The sequence below is a fragment of the Macrotis lagotis genome, chromosome 4 (assembly GCF_037893015.1).
Source record: "Macrotis lagotis isolate mMagLag1 chromosome 4, bilby.v1.9.chrom.fasta, whole genome shotgun sequence".
Taxonomy (NCBI): Eukaryota; Metazoa; Chordata; class Mammalia; order Peramelemorphia; family Peramelidae; genus Macrotis; species Macrotis lagotis.
This window is the reverse complement of record NC_133661.1, coordinates 203,694,949-203,721,671: the sequence shown is the minus strand read 5'-3', so window position 1 is coordinate 203,721,671 and position 26,723 is coordinate 203,694,949. Positions and strand designations below refer to the sequence as shown.

General features: G+C 37.4%; 1 protein-coding gene across 6 annotated transcripts in view; it reads left to right on the top strand.

Annotated features, from left to right (window-relative positions):
• The window catches only part of TTBK2 (tau tubulin kinase 2), a 242,175-nt gene that overhangs the window by 51,015 nt on the left and 164,437 nt on the right, over nt 1-26,723 (top strand). For 3 of the 6 annotated variants that reach the window (XM_074235218.1, XM_074235212.1, XM_074235213.1), the window contains exon 3: nt 3,660-3,807. The exons of 1 other annotated variant lie outside the window; for it this stretch is intronic. In XM_074235218.1, coding sequence (XP_074091319.1) covers nt 3,660-3,807 — 148 coding nt within the window. Of the gene's footprint in view, nt 1-3,659; nt 3,808-26,723 lie in introns of those variants that run through there. 2 more of the 6 variants (XM_074235215.1, XM_074235216.1) reach the window with 2 other exon arrangements.

Here is a 26,723-nt window from a genome sequence, read left to right as displayed (position 1 = left end):
TTCATGTGGAGAGTTAACTCAGAGAAAGAGAGAGAGAGAGAGAGAGAGAGAGAGAGAGAGAGAGAGAGAGAAGAAGAAGAGGAGGAGGAGGAGGAGGAAGGAAGGAAGGGAGGAGAATGAAAAAGAGAAATTTTTGAGAAACAGTAAGAAACGCAGTAGCTGTAAGTAGAGGTAAAAAAAGTCATTCCTATTTGTAGAGTAGAAGTTCTCAATTCAATAAACACTTATTCCCTGAAGCTTTTCTTGATTTCCCCTGTATTGTATCTCAAATAGTATTTTGTTTTGCATCTCACTAACATGTTATATTCTTTATTATACTTAACTTTTTGTCTTATTCCCCTTAAATTGCATTCAATGAAGACAGGGACTGTGTTAGAAATATGTTATTTTCCCTAGTACATAGCATATTGAATCAAATAGATTTTTCATGGTTTGCTGGTGTTATTAAATGAAGTTCTTTACTATATTTCTTCAGGGTTACATTTGCCCCACAGAAAGACTTCTTTTCTTTCCAAGGGATAATAATAGATAACTTTTGTAAAGTTTTAGGATTTGCAGAGTGTTTTACATACATTCTTATTTGATCCGCAGTTTCACTAAGTGTGTAACCCAGGTGCTATTTGGGACTAGGGCTGGGGTCTAGAGACTTGGCCTTGGAGCCAGGATAAATCCTGTCTCTGACATGTATTGGTTCTGTCATCTTCAGTCACTTAACTTCTCAGTCCTCAGGCAAGTCTCTAAAACTGTAAATTGCAGAGAAGGTACAGACCTGCATATTTAGAAGGAATTTCCTCACTATGGAGTCCCTATACTGTTGAAATCATAAGTTCAGTCCTTATTCCTTAGGGAATCTCTGAATAAGGAAACACTCTTAACATGGACCAGAAACCATTCTATATTTTAGGCTTAGGGTGATGCTGAGAAAACCAAGAGATTAAAAGACCTGTATAGAGTTAAACAACCAATATGTTTAGGAATTAAACCCAAGGCCAATTATCTTTCCACATACTACTCTGTAGTACTCTTATTATTTTTGATTTTAAAGATAAAGAAACAGAGTTTCAGAGATGTTAAATAATGACTTACATTAAGTGTCTCAGAAAGGATATGAACCCAAGTCTATCCTGGCTCTCAGCTTAGCACAATTTCCACTACATCACATTACCTCTCTTGGGGATTATTCTGTGTTCTGGAACATTGTAGACATCAGCTCTGTGCACATGACCAGGACCACATACGAAGGTGGGATTGAGTTTTGTTAGACTATTGATCATCTCTGAAAGGCATTTTAACTGGATTGAACTGACAGTTTTGCCAGATAGTCAGTGATATTTCATTGTTGAATTGGATTTAAGTTGATTTCTGTGGTGTATTTTGACAGTTAAGAACTTGTAGAATTAACTTGCTCAGGGTACTAATTGGAATTTGGACTGCTGAATTTAAGCACATGTCTGTTAGATATGCAAAATGCATAATTGGGAAAAATATGTCTTGCTGAATGGTTCTTGAGTTTTTTCCATCCCATATTTGAGAAAAACTCTTTCTCTTCCATTCCTCTCATTTCTATACAATTCAGGCTTCCCCAGTCTCTATTCTCCTCTGAACCTTCCTTCACTGTACTCTTTGGAACCCCCATTCTATTTTTCACAAACTGCCTCTCATCTTTCACCGTTTCCTTTTCCATTCTTTTCATCTTCTCATGGTGTTCATAGAAAGTTGATTTTCTCCTGACAAATAACTCCTCTCTTGTTGCCTCCTTCAGTTCTGTCTCTTCTCCCCTCTCCTCCCCTCCCCTCTTCTCCCTCTCCACTGACTCCTCCTTCCCCCTTTTTCTCTTTCTCTCTCAAAATTATTGATGCCTTTTGTTTTTCACACTACAGACCTTTCCATAAATATTGCCTATTTCTGTGGCACCTTCCCTTGTAACAAAACATAATAGCACAGTGAATGCACCTGACTTTTGTATGCAGTATTTTATGTCCATAGTTTTCAACTTTTCTGTGGAGAGAAATTAATCTTTTATCTTTTTCTCTTCTCTTTTACTTTACTTTGCATCAGTTTATATAAATCTTCTTAGATTTTTCTAAAACTATGTACTTTGTAATTTCTTACCACACAATTATATTTCATTATTGTCATATAACTTCTTCAGACATTCCCCAAGTGGTAATTATCCTCAATTTTCAGTTCTTTACTACCACAAAAGAGCTGCTATAAATATCTATATCTATATATCTATATTTATATATAGGTGCCTTTTCTCTTTCTTTGATCTCTTTGGTGAATAGACCTGGAAGGGTTATTACTAGATCGAAGGTGTACACAATTTCATTCCTTTGGAAATAGTTCAGATTTGTCCTCTAGGTTGTATTAGTTCACAGATGCACCAACTTTGCATTTTATACTTACTTTTCTGACATTCCCTCCACCATTTGTCATTTTTCTTTTCTGCCATCTTAGTCAATTTGATGGAAGGGAAGTGGCGCCTCAGAGTATTTTAATTTACATTTCTTTAATTCTCATATAAAAAACAGAATATTGATAGTATGGTTTCTTTCTCTGTAAACTGTCTCTTCATATCCTTTGACCATTTTCAATTGGGGAATAATACTTTTATCAATTTGACTCAGTTCCCTATATATTTGAGATATGATACCTTTATCAGAGAAACTGGCTGCAAAATCCCCCCCACCCCGAGTTCAAATTCAGACTCAGACACTTAATATTTACCTATCTGTGTGACCTTAGGAGAATCACTTCACCCCACTACTTTGCTAACCCTGCCCCTCCTAAATAAAGTCATTTGACTTTCCTATGATCTCATTTTCTTTGACCTTTCTGTAACTATTGATATTATCTAGTTGTTTTTTCAGTTATTTCCTGATTTTCTTTTTGTTAGACTGTTCCTCAGTTTACACTGTTGATTCATCATTGATCTCTTGTCCTTTAAGTGTAAAGTGTTTTCCTTTAGAACTTTTAATATTCTATACTCTTTGTTAACAACTCCTAAAACTTTAGTTAGTGGCAAGTGGAGGACTGGATGCTCAGTAGATGACAGAAGGTTCACCTATTGAATTATGGAGGCTACTGTATTTTACCAGGACCAACTATTTAGAGGTTTATGGTTCAGTTCTTTAATACACACTAAGAATCTTCTTGCAATTCTCCAGTAAGTCTTGACCCTTTTAGTTGGAGAAATATGGATATGGGTAGAAGGGTAAATTAAGACTGAAGAATTTGATAAAAGATTAATTTGTCTTGTGAGTAAATTAATATATAGTAGACTGTAGTAGTAATAATATCTTTTGAATAGTAGTAAAGTCTTTTGAATGGGGGAAATGATATTTCTGGACTTTATGTCAGGGTCATTTCTGATGCAAACTGCAGGCCAAGTTATCCCTTTAAGGAAAACACAAGAGGTGATAAAGTGGATCTTTTTATGGTATCAATGGGAGTTTTATTTTTTAATATGCATAATTTTTATACTATTATAATTTTTCATCTCACGAAAGTATAATAAAATTAACTTTATGTGCAAACTTCAGAATTCAAAGAAGAATCTAAAAATTTTAGTTTAATTTTCAAGTACATGGTTTGCCAGTAACATTTTCCCCCTTCTTTCTTCTCCCCAACCCCTTATGCTTTTATTCCCCATACAGTTAAGAAAAATAGGGGGTGGGGGCTTTGGAGAAATTTACGACGCCTTGGACTTGCTCACCAGGGAAAATGTTGCATTGAAAGTAGAATCAGCTCAACAACCAAAACAAGTTCTGAAAATGGAAGTTGCTGTGTTAAAGAAACTACAAGGTAAGATACATTATTTCATATGCCCCTAATCTTATAGCCTGTTATTTTTCTATGCTTTCATTTGAAGCAATAGTTGAAATACTTGATTTCATTTGTTGTGAAGGCAAAATTTTTAGGTAGATGTAGTCATTCTTGACAGTCTTCTTTTGGAAGTTAGGTTATCAGCAGTAAAATAATATTATAGGATACTTAGTGTATTATTTTTCTTGGAATTTGGAATTTTGGGAATTTTGATCTAAAATTGGTAAGGTTGAATAGATTGACAGAACCATTCCATTCCTTAGAAACAGGGTTTTCAAAAGTCCTTAACAGCATGAAATTCTTTTTTTCACAGAATTAATTAATTTTTAAATAATTTTTTGCTGATTCCTTTAAATATGCCAACTCCAAATTATAGTGTAGTATTGAGTTATAAATAATCTCATTTATATTGAGTCTTCTTATTTTTTTCAAAGAGTGGTAGTTCTTGACTTTGTCTCTGGCAAACAGCTTAACCCTTAGGTATATAGCTTTCAAACAATTTTTTTTTTCCTAGCAACTATCTATTAATGGACAGTGATAAAATATATTATTGAACATTTGTTCTAATATTATCTTATTTTGTTCCCAACCTTATTTAACTAGTGGTATTGTAGAATTTATTTTAAATATATATATATATATATATATATATATATATATATTTAACAAATCAATATTTTTTGAGCTCAGAAATTTACTAATCATTATGAGGCATTAGTCCACTGGAGGAAATTACATATAATGATGAGATCCTGATATTCCATGCAGTAATAGTATTATGAAAAAAATTATATCATGGAATCCCAAGATTGTATAAGTCATAAAACTCTTCTCATTATAGATTGACTTTTTAAAAATTCATCAATTCCTTAAGTTTGGCATTCCATTCTGCCAAAACTCTGCACAAGTTTTATAATTTCCCTTGTTGAATTTATTGGTTTCTTGACTATCTGTTCCTTAGCTTATTTTGTTAGGGAATGATGTTGATGACCTTAAGATTATGATTTAGTTCTTGGTCATCAGCAATTCTAACTCTTTAACTAATCACCTCAGTACTGGGAACTGAATAAGAGAAGAGAAATGGATTAACAAACTATTCCCCCATGGGATAAACCAGTAAACCTAACATTAGGTTATTAGCATCATCTTTGGATGACTTTGTTTACAGTGTTACTTTTCCTTTCATAGCATAATTTATATCGTTCTCTTCTCTGTAAACATAGCACATAGTACCATTGTCTAGATAGATCTTATGAATAATTTAGATGGAGTACCATAGGGATCCCTGTTGTGGCTTGCTTCCTTGGGGCCCACAGCGGCAACCTCTCTCCAGGAGGGGAGCTGAGAATAAGGAGTCTCAAGCCACTACTGCCTTATGCCTCCAGCTCAATTTTATTATTGCTTAGCTATTACATATATACTGTTAGGTCTTCCAGGGTAGAAAAAAGAATAATGAGGTAATGGTTAGGGGGTGCAAGCGATGTGTAGGTACAGCTTCTTGCATTACAGGGTAGGAGGGTACGTAAGGGAGGAGATGATAAGGTACAGCTGTGTCTAGTGCCCTTGGACAGTGGGGCGGAATGTCCAGCTCCCAAGGACTCCAGCTCACCTTATCTCTCAGGGCGGCAAGCCAGCTCCTGAGACTGTCCAGGTGGCGGTTTACTTGGAGATGATTTGTGTCATGGCTGTTAGAATAGCCTGTGTACCCACAGATCCCCCTACCTTTTCCTGACAAGAATTGATTCATCTAAAGTCTAATGACCTGCCTTTTGTTAACTTGTATTAAAGATATTTAATGTTATATGCTACTTTTTGAAAATCAGAAACATGTCATCAGCTAGTTTATTAAGATTTGGTGTGTAATTGGTGAGCAAACCTCAGATTCATGAGGAAAAAGTAGAGAAAACTGACTGACTTTTTTTAAATCTCTCCTTTTACCTCTTAGGTATGACAAGATAAACGTTTCTCAGTGGTAATTCCTATCCCAGTGACTTAGATAGTGGCTTTTTTTTTTTTTTTTAGGTTTTTGCAAGGCAAATGGGGTTAAGTGGCTTGCCCAAGGCCACACAGCTAGGTAATTATTAAGTGTCTGAGAATGGATTTGAACCCATGTACTCCTGACACCAAGGCCGGTGCTTTATCCACTACGCCACCTAGCCACCCCTACAGTGGCTTTTCAACCTTTGCAGGAGTGCTAGCCAGTGACATTCCTGAAGAGTGACTTTTAAGTTGATATAGGCTGAGACTCTCTAGTTTTCCACCCACATTTCTGGCAGAAGACGATCCCATGTTTAATGATCTTCACGGTACAACTTAAATCACTTAATAGTCAGTGGTTAATAAAATATGTTGAGAATCCTGAAATAGCAGCAATTCCTTTATTGTCCTCTCTGTATGCAGATTGCTGCCTTTATAAATGAATTTTTCACAATAACACCATGTCAATACAAAGAAATTATCTGCTAATCTCTGCATCATTTTTCTTAGAACAAATCACTTTAAAAAATTAAATTCCTTATCTTCTCTTACATAAGTTCCAGACTCTTATCTCTTTTTGCTCCCCCCCAGTTATCTCCTGTGTCTAAGGTATATTTTTTCTGATGTCTCCCACTCATAACCTTGGACTTTTAGAAGTAATCATTTTTATGCCTGGATCACTCACTACTGATATCTACCTCTAGGCAGCTTCAGTAAAAAAAGATAAAGTAAAATTAAAGAGACATCTTAATGGGTTAACCCCTTAATAGTGCATAATGGCTTAGTATTCTATTTTATATATTTTTTGATTTAGCTGTAAGATGGCATATAAATTTACTTTTTTTTATAGATCAAAGAATGTTTTATTTGTGAATTATGTTTGAAATTCAAGTTGCCTCCCTTAAGAGAGTAATCTCTTTTTTTATTTAAATTTATTTTTTATTAAAGATATTATTTGAGTTTTACATTTTTCCCCCAATCTTGCTTCCCCCCCCCCCCCATTGAATGCACTCTGTCAGTCTTTACTTTGTTTCCATGTTGTACCTTGATCCAAATTGGGTGTGATGAAACAGAAATCATATCCTTAAAGAAGTCTAAGAGGTAACAAGATCAGACAATAATCTGTTTTTTTTTTCTGTAAATTAAAGGGAATAGTCCTCGTACTTTGTTCAAACTACACAGCTCCTTATCTGGATACAGATGGTACTCTCTTTTGCAGACAGCCCAAAATTGTTCCCCATTGTTGCACTGATGGATTGAGCAAGTCCTTCAAGCTTGAACATCACTCCCATGTTGCTGTTAGGGTGTACAGTGTTTTTCTGGTTCAGCACATCTCACTCAGCATCAGTTCATGCAAATCCCTCCAGGTTTCCCTAAAATCCCATCCCTCCTGGTTTCTAATAGAACAATAGTGTTCCATGACATACATATACCACAGTTTGCTAAGCTATTCCCCAATTGAAGGACATTTACTGGATTTCCAATTCTTTGCCACCACAAACAGGGCTGCTATAAATATTTTTGTACAAGTAATGTTTTTACCCTTTTTCATCATCTCTTCAGGGTATAGACCCAGTAGTGGTATTTCTGGGTCAAAAGGTATGTACATTTTTGTTGCCCTTTGGGCATAATTCCAAATAGCTCTCCAGAAGGGTTGGATGAGTTCACAGCTCCACCAATAGTGTAATAGTGTCCCAGATTTCCCACATCCCTTCCAACAATGATCATTATCCTTCCTGGTCATACTGGCCAATCTGAGAGGTGTGAGGTGGTACCTCAGGAAAGCTTTAATTTGCATTTCTCTAATAATTAATGATTTAGAGCATTTTTTCATATGTCTATGGATTACTTTGATCTCCTTATCTGTAAATTGCCTTTGCATATCCTTTGACCATTTATCAATTGGGGAATGGCTTTTTGTTTTAAAAATATGACTCAGTTCTCTGTATATTTTAGAAATGAGTGCTTTGTCAGAATCATTAGTTGTAAAGATCTTTTCCCAGTTTACTACATTTCTTTTGATCTTGGTTACATTGGTTTTATCTGTGTAAAAGCTTTTTAATTTAATGCAATCGAAATGATCTAATTGGTTTTTGGTGATGTTCTCCAACTCTTCCTTAGTCATAAACTGTTCCCCTTTCCATAGATCTGACAGGTAGACTAGTCCCTGATCATCTAATTTGCTTATAGTATTGTTTTTTATGTCTAAATCCTGTAACCATTTGGATCTTATCTTGGTAAAGGGTGTGAGGTGTTGGTCTAATCTAAGTTTCTTCCATACTAACTTGCATTTTTCCCAGCAATTTTTATCAAAGAGGGAGTTTTTATCCCAATGGACAGAATCTTTGGGTTTATCAAACAGCAGATTACTATAATCATCTCCTGCTTTTACACCTAGTCTATTCCACTGGTCTACCACTCTATTTCTTAGCCAATACCAAACAGTTTTGATGACTGATGCTTTATAATATAATTTTAGATCTGGTAGGGCTAAGCCACCTTCTTTTGCACTTTTTTTCATTAAGCTCCTGGCAATTCTTGACTTTTTATTTCTCCATATGAATTTACTTACAATTTTTTCTAATTCATTAAAGTAATTTTTTTGAATTTTGATTGGTAGGGCACTGAACAGATAGTTTAGTTTTGGTAGAATTGTCATTTAAATCTAATTTAATTTGTGTGAGAAGTGTTTTATAATTGTTTTCAAAAAGATTCTGAGTCTGTCTTGGCAAATAGACTCCCAAATATTTTATATTGTCTGAGGTTACTTTGAATGGGATTTCTCTTTCTAGCTCTTCCTGCTGTTTCTTGCTAGACATATATAGAAAAGTTGAGGATTTTTGAGGGTTTATTTGATAACCTGCAACTTTGCTAAAATTGCTAATTGTTTCCAGTAGTTTTTTAGATGATTTCTTGGGATTCTCTAGGTAGACCATCATGTCATCTGCACAGAGTGAGAGTTTTGTCTCTTCCTGCCCAATTCTAATTTGTTCAATTTCTTTTTCTTCTCTAATTGCTGACGCTAACATTTCTAATACAATATTGAATAGTAGTGGTGATAATGGGCACCCTTGTTTCACCCCTGATCTTATTGGGAATGCCTCTAGCCTCTCCCCCATTGAATATAATGCTTGTTGATGGTTTCAGATAGATACTGCTAATTATTTTAAGGAACAGTCCATTTAATCCTACACTCTCTAGTGTTTTTAATAGGAATGGATGCTGTATTTTGTCAAAAGCTTTTTCAGCATCTATTGATATGATCATGTGATTTCTGATAGGTTTGTTGTTGATATAATTGAGTATACTAACAGTTTTCCTAATATTGAACCAGCCCTGCATTCCTGGAATAAATCCTACTTGATCGTAATGTATTATCTTAATGATGACTTGTTGTAATCGTTTTGCTAAGATTTTATTTAGGATTTTTGCATCTATATTCATCAGGGAAATAGGTCTATAATTTTCTTTCTCTGTTTAACTCTTCCTGGTTTAGGTAACAGTACTATATTGGTTTCATAGAAAGAGTTAGGCAGAGTTCCATCTTATTTTTCCAAAGAGTTTATATAGAATTAGAACCAATTGTTCCTTAAATGTTTGGTAGAATTCACTTGTGAATCCATCAGGCCCTGGAGATTTTTTTTAGGGAGTTCAGTAATGGCTTGTTGAATTTCTTTTTCTGATAGGGTTGTTTAGGTATTTAAATCTCTTCTTCATTTAACCTGGGCAACTTATATTTTTGTAAATATTCATCCATTTCACTTAGATTATCAAATTTATTGGCATAGAGTTGAGAAAAATAATTTTGAATTATTACTTTAATTTCCTCATTGGTAGTGAGTTCACCTTTTTCATTTATGATACTAGCAATTTGGTTTTCTTCTTTCTTTTTTTTAATCAAATTGACCAGAGGTTTATCAATTTTATTGGTTTTTTCATAATACCAACTTTTGGTTTTATTTATTAATTCAATAGTTTTTTTGCTTTCAATTTTATTAATTTCTCCTTTAATTTTTAGAATTTCTAATTTGGTACTTAATTGGGGATTTTTGATTTATTCTCTCTCTAATTTTTTTAGTTGCATGTTTAGTTCATTGATTTCCTCTTTCTCCAATTTATTCATATAAGCATTTAGAGCTATAATATATCCACTGAGAGTTGCTTTGAATGAGTCCCATAGGTTTTGGTATGTTGTTTCATTATTATCATTATCTAGGATAAAATGGTTAATTCTTTCTATAATTTGTTTTTTGGTCCACTCATTTTTTAAAATGAGGTTATTCAGTTTCCTATTTGTCCTGGGTCTATATCTCCTTGGCCTAGTATTGCATATGACTTTTATTGCATTGTGATCTGAGAAAGATGTATTCACTATTTCTGCTTTTCTGCAGTTGATTATTAGGTTTTTATGTCCTAGTACATGGTCAATTTTTGTATAAGTTCCATGTACTGCAGAGAAAAAGGTATATTCCTTTCTGTCCCCATTCAGTTTCCTCCGTAAGTCTATCATATCTAATTTTTGTAACAATCTATTTACCTCCCTAATTTCTTTCTTGTTTGTTTTATGATTTGATTCATCTAGATCTGATAGTGGGTGGTTGAGGTCTCCCACTAGTAGAGTTTTGCTGTCTATGTCTTCCTGTAATTCTTTCAGCTTCTCTAAGAATTTGGGTGCTGTCCCACTGGGTGCATATATATTCAATATTGAAATGACTTTATTGTCTATGGTACCTTTTGCTCTGGGACCTATCCCGAGCCTTTGCCTGGATACATACCTTTCCCCGGTCTTCAGATGTCATGGACCCGTCGGTCTTCCGACACACAGACCCTCCTTTGGGGAAGGAGGGCAATAACTGGACAGAGCACCCGGTTGCAGTCTGACAAGCAGGTCTTTATTGCTTACATTGCAGCGAAAAAGCGGCCCCCTTCTTCCCCAGTCCCATCCCTTTTATAGTCCTCTGCTCCTCCCCCTGAGCTCCTCCCCTGTTCCTCCCTCATGGGCGGAGCCACTCCTGTTACTGGGGCATTCCCAGCACTCATGTGGGTGGGTTCACACCCCCAGGCGTCTCCTAGCCCATAGGTGGCCAAGGTCCAGAGCTGGGTCCAGAGCTGGGTCCATGACACCTTTTAGGAGGATAAAGTTTCCTTCCTTATCTCTTTTAACACTATCTATTTTTGCTGCTGCTTTGTCTGAGATAAGGATTGCTACCCCTGCTTTTTTTAATTCAGCAAAATATATTTTGCTCCAGCCTTTTACCTTTACTCTATATGTATCTCTCTACTTCAAATGAGTTTTTTGTAAGCAGCATATTGTAGGATTCTGGTTTTTAATTCACTCTGCTATTTGCTTACGTTTTAAGGGAGAGTTCATCTCATTCACATTCAAGGTTATGATTACTAATTCTTTATTGCCCTCCATGCTATCCTGCCTCTGTTTGTATTTTTCCCCCTTCCCCCCCCCTTTTATCCATATTCTCCAGTCTTTTGTTTCTGAAAACCACCCACTTCAGTGTGTTTGCCCTCCTATATCACACCCTCCCCCTTTCTTTCCCCTTCATTTTGTTATTTCCCCTTATTTCCCCCACTCCCCTTCCCTTTCTCCATCCCCCCTCTGAGACCTGAGTTTTGGAGGGACTGGTTCACAGGAGCTTGGGATCACTAAAGGCTTTACTCACTGAGTGCAGTTTCTCTGGCTGGCCAGTAGGAGGTGCTGGTTGCTTTCTCTGGAGTGTCTGTGACCTTGGTTGAGGCCCTCTCCTTTTCCTTGAAGGGAGGAGTTGGAGCTATTGAATCCTTTTGCCTTCAATCAATGGTGGGCTTTCCCCTGGCTTGAGGTCATTCCTCAGCTGGGCTGGTTCTTTTGCTCGCACACCTGGGCCTGAGGCGGTAGTAGTTTGCAATTGTTTGTTAGGGGAGAAGTCTGAGTTGTAATGGGACTCAGACCAGAGGAGCCCAGGGATGGTGTCCGCAGCTCCCCTGCTCTAGAATTCCCCCCACCCCCAGCCCTGTCTGGGATCTCCAGGGGGACAGCTCCAACACCAGTGCCTCTGCTCCCCAGCAGACTCATGCCCCCGTGGTCCAGCCCCACCTCTGATCCAGTAGGTCTGGCTCTCAGGACGTCAGACTCCCGGTTCCAATTCAGCTGCTAGTCTGGTTGATCGGGGCTGATCTTCCCTCTGGGCCCAGACTCACCTGCCCGAATTCAGCCACAGCTCCTGCTGGAGACAAATCCCGAGGTAGATGTTCTTTCTTCTGGCTTTTCTCTCTGGGTTTCTTTGAGTCGGATTTCTTTTAAGAGGTTTGTTTCATGTGGTAGATGGGGAGGAGATCAGGAAACTTTAGAACTGTGCCTGTCTTCTCTCCTCCATCTTGGCCGGAAGTTGAGAGTAATCTCCTTATATAAAACCAAACTTTGTATAAAAGAGATTCCTTTATTAATGTGTTATTAAACAAAATATCATATTCACAGTATAAACAGTTATTCATAGGCTTATAGATTTAGAGCTGGAAGGAATTTTTGTGATCATCCAGTGTTGTGATCATCCCTCATTTTATAGAGGAGCAGAAGTGAGATCTCAAACTTCTCAAAGATACTACAAGTCTTAATTAGCAGAGCTGGAATTCAAACTCAGGGCCAGGATCCGAACAGGCCTAAGTCCTATAACTCTCAATCCAGACTTCTTCCTGCCATGCTGCTAATATCTACAGATAGTATAGAAGACTATGGATTTTTAGCACCTTTTCAGCAATATCTCTTCTCAGATTATCCCTTAGCTCTTATTGACTTCTAGGTTCCCCTATGGTTAATAACTAGCCTTCCTGAGCTGAGTCTATTTATAAGAAAAAGGGCATCTATAACTTTGGCATTTTTTTATTTTGTTCATTCTTCCCCATACAGATAATGTAGTTCTTTTATTATTTATGCTAAAGTATGTCATTGCCTCAGTAAACTTACTGGCTTCCATTTCAGTGTATCAGAGCACTCCTTTTTTTTCTCAAACAATTTGGAAATGTCCTGTATATATCCTGTGGTTCTCCTTTCCAGTATTTTTACTTCCTGATATTTGTTTATTCTTTATATTTTAATGTTTCTTTCACTTACAAGCAACACTGTTATCTAGCAGACTTAATATGTGGCATCCCCCCCTACCCAGCAACAGTTCTTTTCTAAAGTAAACTTAATGGATTATAAAACCTACTCACCTCTCCCTTTCAGCTTATGTTCAAAGGAAGATAGCTGATATTCTTTTCTTCTATTTTCTCTGTCCTTTAATGTTCTGAATTAATATCTTAGTTTCCATCAATTTATCCCTTGACTTCAATTTTAGAACTTCTCTTTCTGATCCCTAGTCATAGGATGATGATAGAGCGAAAAAGGAAAGATAGAAACAAGTATTTGTTGAGCAGCTGCTATATATCAGGCAGGCACTGTGCAAAGTACAAATGCAATAGCTCCATTTTATTTCCCATTTCCCTTTAAGAAACTGAGGCAGAAAGATGACTTGGCCAAAGTCACAAAGCTACTAAATGTCTGAGGCTGAATTTGGACTCAGGTCAACATAAATAGATAGTAGCAAAGCTTGAATTTGAATCCAGACCTTTTAACTCTGAATTCACTATTCCATGCTGCTGTCCTCAATTAGATCCTTCCCCTACCCACCCCCTCAGTATTTGTTAAATGCCTACTATATCCCAGTCACAAGGAATCTAAAGCCCAAAGTGAAGCATTTCTTGCCCTTGAGGCTGTCACAGTCTAGCAAGGGGTGACTATGTATGTATATGACATAAACAAAAAAGAAACAGGGTGATTTTTACAGAAAAGTCTTGCACAGCTTGGGGAGATTATGAAAAGCCATATGGAGGTACTTGTACTGAACTGTAAATGAACCAAGGTAGTATAGGAGATTACATTTGACATTCCAGATGCCATGTTTGTTTCACCTGCCCATCTTTCCTAAACCATTGTGTTCCACTGCACTCCACTTTTGTCATGTCTTGGATTGTATCTCTATCACATTTGCCAATTCCTTTGTTTTCTCTCATGCTGTAACTTATTCTCACGTGTATTTGTCACCTTCATTGACCTTTTTATGTCTGGTATCCATTTTGTCTTGTGTCCCAAAAGGTAGGGGCCATGTCTGCTTCTTGTCCAGTACAATAGTGTATATCTTTTATTCAGTGACAGCATAAATATACCAATGAATGTGACCTGGGAGATTTTCTTTTGTTTCTGTTTGACTTCTTTGTTTAATTTATTGTTGCCAATTTGTTGACCTAGGAAAATAACATTGTCTTAATTTCTGATTTTCCAGAGATCTTTGTTAAACTATGGCATAGTAGGTCTCTGGTAATGAAAGCTACTGGAATTTAAATTAAATTTAAATTCAACTTTTTATTATCTTCACTAGTGGAGAAAAAAATATATTGTGGGTAATTCACAAAATTATGTTTTGTTGAGGGATTTTTAAATATTAAATTTGAGTGTGGTTGTATCTGATGTTTGAAGATTAAAGTACAGTCAAAATTCATTAATTCAGCCTTTCTATTTAACACAGTCCTCTATCTGGTGGTTTAATGATTTGGAAGAAGTGTTAAGCTAAAGTTAATTTTTCCAGTAATTAGGACAAAAAGCTTATTAAATAAATTGATAGTACAAACAAGATTGGCTATAAGAATGTTTCAGCTGGGTAGGAAAACAGGAAAGCAAAGCATACTCATTTTAGAAGTATGCATTGGCAGAGGGATGTGATTTGTGTAAAAATGCCACTATACAAATGCAAAATTGTAACCATTAATAATTACTAAGGTAGTCATAGTAATCAGAATTTCTATTCATTCGAGAAAATTCTTTGAGGATCTTTACTAGATAATAGTTTGTTAGCTTATTTCTAATTATTTAAGATACTAAGTATAACAAATCATAATTTATTTGAAAAGTCTCATCAGACTTTTCACAAATTCTGATGGGTTCCAATTATTTCAAATTAATAGAATCATATAGCATATTTTGATAGGTTGCCTACACAGAAACCGAAGAGCTGTCTGGCTTCTTTCTTCTGTCCTTCAAGACCTTCTGCTTAGTACTGTTTTTTTAGCAGCATTTATCATTGATTTCTCAAGTTTGTTGCAAGTATAGAGTAGATCTGACCAAGGCCTTTGATACCATTAATCATGAGGGTTTATGGAAAATTATGCCACTGTTTGGTTGCTGGAGAAGTTCATTGTATGTATTGTATGTTAATTCCTTGATGGCATGCTTACCTGGGTTCTGAATAGAGGATGATGCTCTTGAGATTTCCCAGTCACCAATGGAATAAAACAAAGTTGTGTCCTTGCTCCCATACTTTTTAGAATGATGTTTTCAGCCATGTTATCAAATACCTTCAACAAGGTTGAACATGATCTCAAAGTCAGCTACTGCACTGATGGCAAATTCTTCAACTTGAAAAAGTTACACGCCAAGATCAGAGTGGAGGGAGTGTTGCATGATCTTCCGTTTGCAGTTGATGGTGCATTCAGTGCAGCCTCTGATGCTGAGATGCAACAAAGTATGGATCAATTTTCTGCTGCTTGTGCTAGTTTTAGTCTAACAATTAAAACACCAAGAAAACACAGATGCTCCATCAGCCAGCACCACTATCCATATGTGGAACAATTGATTACAGCAAAGAAGTTAGGAGTACTGTGGACAAGTTCACTTATGTTGGCATCGTCCTTTCCAAGAAGGTACACGTTGACAGTAAGGTTGACACTTGCATTACCAGAGCTAGATCAATATTTGAGAGACTCTAAAAGAAAGTATGGGAGTGGGGTGGCTAGGTGACGCAGTGGATAGAGCACCGGCCCTGGAGTCAGGAGTACCTGAGTTCAAATCTGACCTCAGACACTTAATAATTACCTAAGCCGTGTGGCCTTGGGCAAGCCACTTAACCCCATTTGCCTTGCAAAGAAAAATAAAAAGAAAAGAAAGTATGGAAGAGAAGAGGTATTAGACTGACTACCAAACTGAAGATCTACAGAGCTGTTATGCTTACTTCATTGCTTTATGCCAGTGAAAACTGGATAGTCTACTAGCACCATGTCAGGAAACTGAATCCCTTCCATTTAAATTGTCTTAGAAATAGTCTGAAAATTACCTGGCAGGAGAAGATACCAGAAACTGAGGTCCTTTTTCAAGCTAAACTGCCTAGCATTCCAACATTATTATTATAGGGAGTGCAACTATGATGAGCTGGATACAATATTAGAATGCCAGATGTATGCTTGCCAGAAAAATTATTTTAATGGAGAACTTGCACAGGGTAAGCACTCACAAGGGAGTCAGAAGAAGTGATACTGAGGCACCCTGAAGGTCTCATTGAAGAATTTTAGAATTGATTGTATAGCATGGGAGACACTGGCACAGGATTGCTCAGCATGGCAACACCCCCATCAGTGAAGGTACTGCACTGATAAGGGCAGAATGACTTTATTGTCTATGGTACCTTTTAGGAGGATAAAGTTTCCTTCCTTATCTCTTTCAATGCCATCTCTTTTTGCTGCTGTTTTGTCTGGGATAAGGATTGCTACCCCTGCTTTTTTTATTTTAGCTGAAGGAAAATATATTTTGCTCTAACCTTTTACCTTTATTCTATATGTATCTCTCTGCTTCAAATGAGTTTCTTGTAAGCAGCATATTGTAGGATTCTGGTTTTTAATCCACTCTGCTATTTGCTTATGTTTTAAGGGAGAGTTCATCCCATTCACATTCAAAGTTATGATTACTAATTCTTTTTTGTCCTCCTTGCTATCTTCCCTCTGTTTGTATTTCCCCCCTTTCTCCCCTTTATCCATATTCCCCAGTATTTTGTTTCTGAATACTCCCCCTTCAGTGTGTTTTCCCTCCTGTATCACCCCTCCCCTTTCCCTTTTTCCTCTTCCCCTTCCCTTCATTTTGTTATTTCCCCTTTTTTTCCTCCCCTTCCCTTTCTCTGTCCTCCCCTCCCCTTTTCCCCTTTTAATACTTGAAAGGTTAGATGTTTTATAAGTTAACTGAGTATGTGTAGGTTGACTTTAAGCCAAGTCTGATGAGAAGAAGATTCAGGTGTTTCTCCTCTACTCCCTTCTTCCCTCTATTACCATAGGTTTTTTGTACCTCTTAGTGTAATGAGATTTACCCCATTCAATCCCCTCCCTTCTCCCGTCTCTTTCCTGTCCCCCTTTTTAAGGAGGTTGTGTTTTTTAAGATCATTCTGAGTCACAGAAAATTCTTAGTGTCTGTCACTTCTAGTTCAGTATATTCCATCTAATTGAGTTAAAATTCTTGAGAGTTATTAGAGTCTTTCTACTAAGTGGGGTTAAAGCCAGTTACATCCCTTTAGATAGCAGTCTCATGGATAGATCATGAATGTCCATCATTTCTGGCTAGGTATTTTCTCTCCGTTAGAGTTACAGTTCTCAAGATTTATGGGAATCTTTTTTCCCCTTGCTGGGATATAGCCAGTTTCAACTTACTGGATAGCAGTTTTTTTTCCTTTTACCACCCCCCCCCCTTTTTTTACCTTTTCATGTGTCTCTTGAACCTCCTGTTTGATGTCCAAATTTTCTATTTATCTCTGGTCTTTTCATCAGGAATTTTTGGAATTCTTCCATTTCATTAAATGTCCATCTTTTTCCCTGGAAGAGAAGGCTCAGCTTTGCGGGAAAGTAGATTCTTGGCTGCATTCCAAGCTCCCTTGCTCTTTGAAATATCTCGTTCCAGGCCCTTCCATCCCTTAATGTTGATGCAGCCAGGTCCTGCATAATCCTTACTGTGGCTCCTTGATATTTAAATTGTTTCCTTCTGGCTGCTTGCAGGATTTTCTCTTTTATCTGATAGTTCTGGAGTTTGGCCACAACATTTCTTGGTGTTTTCATTTTAGGATCTTTTTCTGGAGGGGATCGATGTATTCTTTCAATAACTACTTTACCCTCAAGGTTCCATGATATCAGGGCAGTTTTCTATCACTAGATCCTGTAATATTAAGTCCAGGCTTTTTTTTCTCTTCAGTGTTTTCAGGAAGTCCTATAATTCTCAGGTTGCCTCTCCTCAATCTATTCTCAAGGTCAGTGGTTTTGTTGATGAGGTATTTTACATTTTCTTTTATTTTTTATATTTTTTGATTTTGTTTAACTGACTCTTGCTGTCTCATGGAGTCATTAGTTTCTGCAGACTCCATTCTTTTTTTGGGGGGGAGGAGTTTTCTTCATTAACCTTTTGCAACTCCTTTTCCACTTGGTCAATTCTGCTTTTGAAAAGAGCTTTCCATTTGACCAATTGAGGTTTTGAGAGAATTATTTTCTTTTTGCATTTGTCCAATTGAGGATCTGAGAGAATTATTCTCATTTTGTATTTGTCCAATTGAGGATCTGAGAGATTTATTCTCCCTTTGTATCTGTCTAGTTGTACTTTCTAAGGATTTGTTTTCTTGTTGTAAGGTATTATTGTCTCTACCAAATTTTCCAGTTGATTTTTAAGCTCCTTCCTTATTTCTTCAAGGAAGTCTTTCTGTGCTGAAGACCAGACAGTATTCTCCTCAGAGGTTCTAGGGTTTTTTTGAGTTAGGGCCTTTCCCTTCCACGAATTTTTCTATGGATCCACCTTTCTGCTGACTCTTCTTCATTTTGCTAAGACCTCAAGTTGGGAAGGGGCTGGTTCACAGGGGCTTGGGTTTTCTAAAGGCTTTACTCCCTGAGTGCAATTTCTATGGCTGGCCAGTAGGAGGTGCTGGTTGCTTTCTCTGGAGTTTCTGTGACCTTGATTGAGGCCTTCTCCCTTTGCTGGAAGGGAGGAGTTGGAGCTATTGAATTCCTTTGGCTTCAATCAATGGTGGGCTTTACTCTAGCCTGAGGTCATTCCTCTCTCTATTGTCAGCTGGGCTGATTCTTCTGCTCACACACTTGGGCCTGAGGCAGAAGTAGTCTGCAATTGTTTGTTCTGGGAAGAGGCCTCAGAAGCAATGGAGGCGAGGACTCTGAGTTCCACAGACCAGAGGAGCCCAGGGATGGTGTCCACAGCTCTCCTGCATTGGAACTCTCCCCCAGCCCTGTCCGCAAGCTCCCGAGGGACAGCACCAACACCAGTGCTTCTGCTCCCTAGTTGACTCAAGCCCCTGCTGTCTAGTCCTACCACTGATCCAGCAGGTCCTGCTCTTGAGCCCTCAGAGTCCTGGCTCCAATTCAGCTGCTAATCTGGTTGATATGGGGCTGATCCTCCCTCTGAGTCCAGACTGACCCGCCCAAATTCGTCCAGTGCTGCTGGGGGAGACAAATCCTGAGGTAGATGTTCTTTCTCCTGGCTTTTCTTTCTGGGTTTTGTGGGTCAGATTTCTTTTAAGAGGTTTGTTTCATATGATAGATGGAGAAAGATCAGGAGACTTTAGAACTGTGCCTGTCTTCTCTCTGCCATCTTGGCTGGAAGTCTGCATAACCATTTTCAAAATTGTCATATCTTTAACTTTCCTTCTCCCCTCACCAATTAAATCCCAAGAGACCACCCAAATTGCTCCAATCATGAAGAATTAATTTGACTTTTTCATTGTGTTCCTGTTTGGCATTTTCATTTTAATGATAACATTTACTGTACTTAAAAATTTACAAAGCTCTTTTCATAATTTGATCCTTAAAACAATTTTGTGAGGTAGTTACTTCAGGTATTATTCTCCCTATTTTATACAGGAGGTGACTGATGCTTAGGAGCTTAAATAGCTTGCTGATTTGATTCGGGCCTTCCTGATTCCACAAGCTCAGAACTTTTTCTACCATATCATGTTATTTTTTCGAGGTATTAGTTTGTTGTCAACATTCATTGTTCATGTTTCCTTTTAGTAATTCATGGAAGATCATAATATGATAAATTTAAATCTTGAAGATATCTTAGAGTCATTTAGTCTGTTTCCACTATTATATAGAGAAGGTACCTGAGATTCAAAAAGGTTGAATGATTTCCCTGATGTCACATAGGTAACAGCTAACAAAGGTGGGATTTTAATCCATGTCCTCTGACTCAGATATAGTGCTTTTACTCTCACCACATTACTTCTCTGAAGTGACTTGTCCTATGCATGTGACATTTTCTGTATATAATGAACCAGATTATATGACCAAAAGGATGTTTGAATAATTGCTTTCTACAAAATTCTCCATTCCTGAAACTTCAAAGGAAAAAAATTATATACCATACTTGGTATAATTTCAGTTGAATTTACAAGATAAAATCCTCTATACTCAGTAAAAAAAACAACAAAAAAACAACATGAAATAACACTGGAGAACCTGAATATTTTAAGCACTTATACAGTATTCTGGCTCTTAAAAGATTCTGAGTTTCAGCGTTGAATGTACCAAGTATGCTTGTCATTTTGTAGGAGTACTTCTATGTGAATAACGCTCCAAAAAAAAACCAAAACACCCTCCTCTCTCCATTGTGCAAAAAGTTGTAACCACTGATACTGTCCAGCTTCTTGAAAAAACTTGTAAAGGGGGAAATAGAAGCACTGGACAGGGCAGAAGATAAACTCCACCATGTTCAAAATCACAGGTGAGAAGAGAGAATTTCTGGCCTATTGTATAGGAAACTAGAAGTCTTTCTGGGTTCAGTCCTTTCCCCTGGAGGTTATTCAGATCAGGAGCCTTGGCCCAGCCCTACTTCCATTTGCCCCAGTGTATGGAAACTGAGGCTTTCTAGTTTTAGAGGGAGTGTAGAAAAATGGGAAAGTGGCAGGCACTGAAGAATGAGGATTTCTAGGGTTGAGTAATAAAAAAAAATATGAGAGGGGCAGGTAGGTGGCATAGTGGATAAAGCACTGGCCCTGGAGTCAGGAGTACCTGGGTTCAAATCCAGTCTCAGACACTTAATAATTACCTAGCTGTGTGGCCTTGGGCAAGCCACTTAACCCCATTTGCCTTGCAAAAACCTAAAAAAAAAAATGAGAAAAACTGAAGCACTAAATAAGAGAGAGAATTCAATTTAGAAAGAATTCCATCAGCAGATAAAACTGAGGGGATCATAAACACAGTAAGAAAAATAAAAAAAATCTTAAAAGGAAATCAAGAGGGGTGGCTAGGTGGCACAGTGGATAGAGCACTGGCCCTGGAGTCAGTAGTACCTGAGTTCAAATCTGGCCTCAGACACTTAATAATTACCTAGCTGTATGGACTTGGGCAAGCCACTTAACCCCATTTGCCTTGCAAAAAAAAAAAAGGAAATCAAGAGACTTCAGGCCAAAATGGTAGAGAGAAGACAGGTACAGTGCTAATTTCCTGATCTTCCCTCATATATAATATGAAACAAACCTCTTAACATAAATCTGATCTACAAAACCCTGAAATAGAAACTAGAAGAAAATCTACCCCAAGGTGTGTCCTCTGGGATCATAGGTGAGCCAGGCGCAGAGGGTAGACTCTGTCGGGAGTACAGGACAGTGTCAGAGCCTGAATGCTCCACTGGCCTGATCTGCAGAGTGGGTGAGATTCTGAGACCTGAAAGTGTAACCAGCTTGATTGGTGATGGGGTGGGCTAGAGACAGACAGCTCAACTAGCCTGATCAGTGGGCCGAACTAGAGCCCGTACAGTTACTGGGCCGTGGGCCAACTAGGGAACAGAGGCATTGGTTGTGGCAAGGATGGTCTGGAGCTTGCCTATAAAGCTGGAGGGTGGGTTTCAGTGTCAGAGAGCTGTAGCCATACCTTCATTTCAGCTGAAGCCTCTACCCAGAACAAACACAATTAAAGCCCACCTTTGCCCCAGGCTAAGGTATGAGCAGCAGACCTCCCTCAGCTGTGAATAGGGAGAGCAATTACTTTGTCCTAGGGCATAATCCACCTTTGGTCATAGATAAAAGTACTCAGCAGCTTCATCCATTCCCTCCAGGCTAAGGGAGAGGGCCTGTAATTAAGGTAACAGATACTCTAGAGAAAGCAACCAACACAGCCTACTGGACATCCCACTTTAGAGTAACTAAACCCAGTGAGTAAAGCCTCTAGGGATCTCAACACCAAACCTCTGTGAACCAGCCCTTGCCAACATAAGGTCTTAGGAAAATGAAGAAAGGTCAGAGAAAGGAGGGTTCATAGAAAAATTCCTAGAAGGAGAACACCCTAACTCAGAACTAGAACCTCTGAGGATAATATGACCTGATCTCCAGCACAGAAAAACTTCCTTGAAGAAATCAGGAAGGAGTTTAAAAATCAATTGGAAAATTTGGGAGAGACAATTAACAGCTTGCAACAAGAAATCATACTATTGGAAAATATAATTGGACAAATTCAAAAAGAAAATAATTCTCTCAAAACCGTAATTGGTCAAATGGAAAACTTTTTCAAAAATAGAATTGACCAATTGGAAAAGGAATTGCAAAAGGTAAATGAAGAAAATTCTTCTCTTAAAAAAAGAATGAAAAATAGTCTGTGGAAACTCATGACTTCATGAGGCAGCAAGAGTCTGTTAAACAAAACCAAAAAATCGAAAAAACAAAAGAAAATGTAAAAGTCATCGGCAAAACTACTGACCTTGAGAACAGATTGAGAAGGGACAACTGGAGAATTATAGGTCTTCCTGAAAACATTGAAGAGAAAAAAAACCTGGACTTAATATGACAGGACATAGTGATGGAAAACTGCCCTGATCATGGAACCAGACGGCAAAATCACTATTGAAAGAATACATCAATCTCCTCTGGAAAGAGATCCTAAAATGAAAACACCAAGGAATGTTGTGCCAAATTCCAAAAAGAGAAAATCCTCCAAGCAGCCAGAAAGAAACAATTTAGATACCAAGGAGCCACAGTAAGGATTACACAAGACCTGCCTGCATCAAAATTTAGGGATTGAAGAGCCTGGAATGAGATAATTCTGAAGAGCAAGGGAGCTTATAATATAGCCAAGAATCCACTACCCAACAAAGCTGAGCCTTCTCTTCCAGGGGAAAAGATGGACATTCAAGGAAATGGGAGACTTCAAACATATTCTGATGAAAAGTCCAGAGACTAACAGAAAATTTGGGCATCAAGCAGGAAGCTGAAGAGACGCATGAACATGTTAAAAAAAAAAAGGGTAAAGGAAAAACAAAACTGCTATCCAATAAGATGAAACTGACTATATCCCCTCCAGGGAGAAAGATTCTCATAACTCTTCCCCCCCTTCCTTTTTTGGGGTTCATTTTAGTAAAAACATATAAAAGGCATTGCAGCCCCTTTTCCCCTCCTGGGAGCGGGGGGATGGTCCATCAGGTCTGTCTGGTTGAGGGATGCTCCAGTGGGTCACAGCTCATTGTGAGATATGTGCAGGGTGTGGTCACACAAATCTGTATGTTTGCTACAGAGTTGGTCTTTGACATTGTTAGTCTCTCTGGAAAAGATGAGCTCATCCTCATATTCTTCCACAATGCTTTCGCACACAAATTTGAGGCTGGCTCTGATGTCTCCATCAATTTAAATGCCCTCCATGTCTGGCTCATTAACTCTCTCTCTTTTTTTTTTTTAATGTTTTTGCAAGGTAAATGGAGTTAAGTGACTTGCCCAAGGCCACACAGCTAGGTAATTATTAAGTGTCTGAGACCGAATTTGAACTCAGGTACTCCTGACTCCAGGGCCAGTGCTCTATACACTGCCCCACCCACCCACATCCCCATTAGCTCTCTTGTCTTGTCTCACTACCCATATATAATTCTTTTGATGTGTGGTAGGGTAAGCCTGTTTCCCATATTTCTTCATTTACTCACAAATCCATTCCAGAAGTTCTGTCAAGTGAGGTTCTGAATAGGCATAGGCTACCTCCACAAATGATTGACTACCATTGGGGTTGATCCAAAAAGACCCCATCTGGATGGTCTTCTTGGGATCTACTTGGGCAGTTTCCCACTCTAGTTCATCCAAATAAGCCCTGCAGGCTCCACTTTGCAGATCCTGGCTCCTCCACTCCCATGAGCTACCCAGCTTATACTTTATGTTTCTTCCTTAAGGATTTGATTTCTCTCATCACATTGAATTTGGATCAATGTATACCATGGAAACAATGTAAAGACTAGCAAATAGCCTTCCGTGGGGGGGGGGGTGGGGGGAGGGAAGTAAGATTAGGGGAAAAATTATAAAACTCAAAGTGAATAAAATCTTAAAAAAAAGAAAATATATAAATTTAAAAAAAATCATATGTAATACTGGACCAGGAAAATACGGACCCAAAACTTATTGGAAACTAGATAACCTCATTTTAAAAAATGAGTGGATCAAACAACAAATTATAGAAAAAAATTAATTATTTCATCCTAGGTAATGACAATAATGAAACATTATACCAAAACCTATGGGATTCATTCAATGCAGCTGTCAGAGGATATATCTTTAAATATTTACATGAATAAATTAGAGAAAACAGAAATCAATGAACTAAATATACAACTAAAAAAATTAGAGAAAGAACAGATTAAAAACCTCCAATTAAATACCAAATTAGAAATTCTAAATTTTTTTTTTTTTAGATTTTTGTAAGGCAAATGGGGTTAAGTGGCTTGCCCAAGACCATACAGCTAGGTACTTATTAAGTGTCTGAGGCCTGTCTAAACTGGTACTCCTGACTCCAGGGCCAGTGCACTGTACCACCTAGCCATCCTGAAATTCTAAAAATGAAAGGAGAAATTAATAAAATTGAAAGCAAGAAAACTATTGAACTAATAAATAAAACCAAGAGTTAGTTTTATGAAAAAAAAACAATAAAATTGATACACCTCTGTTCAATTTGATTTAAAAAAAAAAGAAAGAAGAAAACCAACTTGCTAGTAAAACCAAATTGCTAGTATCATAAATGAAAAGGGTGAATTCACCACCAATGAGGAGGAAATTAAAGTAGTAATTTGGAATTATTTTGCCCAACTCTATGCCAATAAACTTGATAATCTAAATGAAATGGACAAATATTTATGAAAATATAAACTGCCCAGATTAAATGACTAGGAAATTAAATATCTAAACAACCCTATCTCAGAAAAAGAAATTCAATAAGCCAACATTGAAATCCCTAAGAAAAAATCTCCAGGGCCAGATGGATGCACAAGTGAACTTTATCAAACATTTAAAGAACAATTGGTTCCAATTCTATATAAAACTCTCTCTTTTTTTTTAAGGTTTTTTGCGAGGCAAATGGGGTTAAGTGGCTTGCCCAAGGCCACACAGCTAGGTAATTATTAAGTGTCTGAGACCAGATTTGAACCCAGGTACTCCTGACTCCAGGGCCGGTTCTTTATCCACTGTGCCACCTAGCCTTCCCTTGCTAACTACTTTCAACATAGTTTCCTTTATAATCTTTGTATTGTGCTTAATGTACTTAAAGATACTTTTCTGAGAAGGGATCCATAGTTTTCACCAGACTTCTGAAGGGGGGTCCATTACATGTAAAAAACCAAAACACTATAAATCCATGGTCTGTGATTTATGACTTAGTGAATATAAGTAGGCAGGTATATCTCTTTTATTTCAGTTAGATTTTAATTAAATGTATAAGACACTAGGCAAGTGTACTAGCTTTTTTTTCAGTATATTTAATCCTTTTGGGACAGCTAGGTGGTGCAGTGAATAGAGTACCCAGGCCTGGAGTCAGGAAGATTCATCTTCTTTAGTTTAAATCTGGCCTCAGATACTTATTAACTGGGTGATTCCAGACAAGTGTTTGCCTCAATTTAATGTTGTTTGCCTCAGTTTCCTCATTTGAAAAATGAGCTGTTGAAGGAAATGGCCAAAGCATTCCATTTCTTGCCAAGAAAACCCCAAATGAAATCACAAAGAATTGAATTCAACTTAAATGACTAACCATATACATTTCATGAAACATTCATGAAAATGATATTTTCAGCTATTAGGGGAAAATATTTTTTTCATCATAGCTGGAATGCATAGGAGTGGAATGTAACAATATAGGGTAAGATAATCTATTTTCAAGTAAGCTTGGTATGATTTGGCAAAGATAGAGTGCTTGATGGGAAAATGAGTCACATCCTAGATCAGGGAAGGGATAATTGAAGATTAAAGAATACTGCACAGAAAGAAGAGAAAGTTAAAGGGGAATGAAGTATCTGTGAGGGGAAGGTAGATTGAAGAATCCAGTTAAGGAAACACAGTTCCGGGTTTCTGGGTCTGAACTGGGTTGAAGGCTTAGGTAGAATTTATTTTAATTTTTTTTCACTTGTCTAATAACTTTTACATAATTACAGAAAACAAAGTACCTCCTATCCTTTCTGTGTAACTAATTTTTTTTTTTTGCAAGGCAAATGGGGTTAAGTGGCTTGCCGAAGGCCACACAGCTAGGTAATTATTAAGTGTCTGAGACCGGATTTGAACCCCAGGTACTCCTGACTCCAGGGCCGGTGCTTTATCCACTGCGCCACCTAGCTGCCCCTGTAACTAATTCTTTAAGGTTTTTTTTTTGTATCAGTGTTAGGGATGACTCAGACATAATTTTTCTACTAGATATTCACAAATCTTTCTCTGATCTTATATTTACATTTGTGCAGTTTATCATGAAGGCAGTGTCATCTATGTTTTCTTAGATGCTCATTATCAACTCTGCCTTATGCTCTAAAGAACTGGGAAGTAAAACAAAAAGCAGCCTACTAATGGAGTACTGCCTTTTCTTTGGTTGGCATGCTAATCTAGATTGATTTTATGTTAAGATTTGATAGATAATAGCAGTAATGTATTCTTAGGTTTAAAATATCAATTCTTTATATCCATAACCTATTTAAAGAGTAATCATCTAATAATTGATGCAATAATATAACATTCAGCTTGGTAATTATGGTATGGACTCTCTTCAGTGTTATTTAAGTCAACTGTTTGATTTCTCAAGTATTTATGAATAAGAATATTTATACCAAGAAATAGACTAGAACTACACTCTTTTTGTCTATGGAG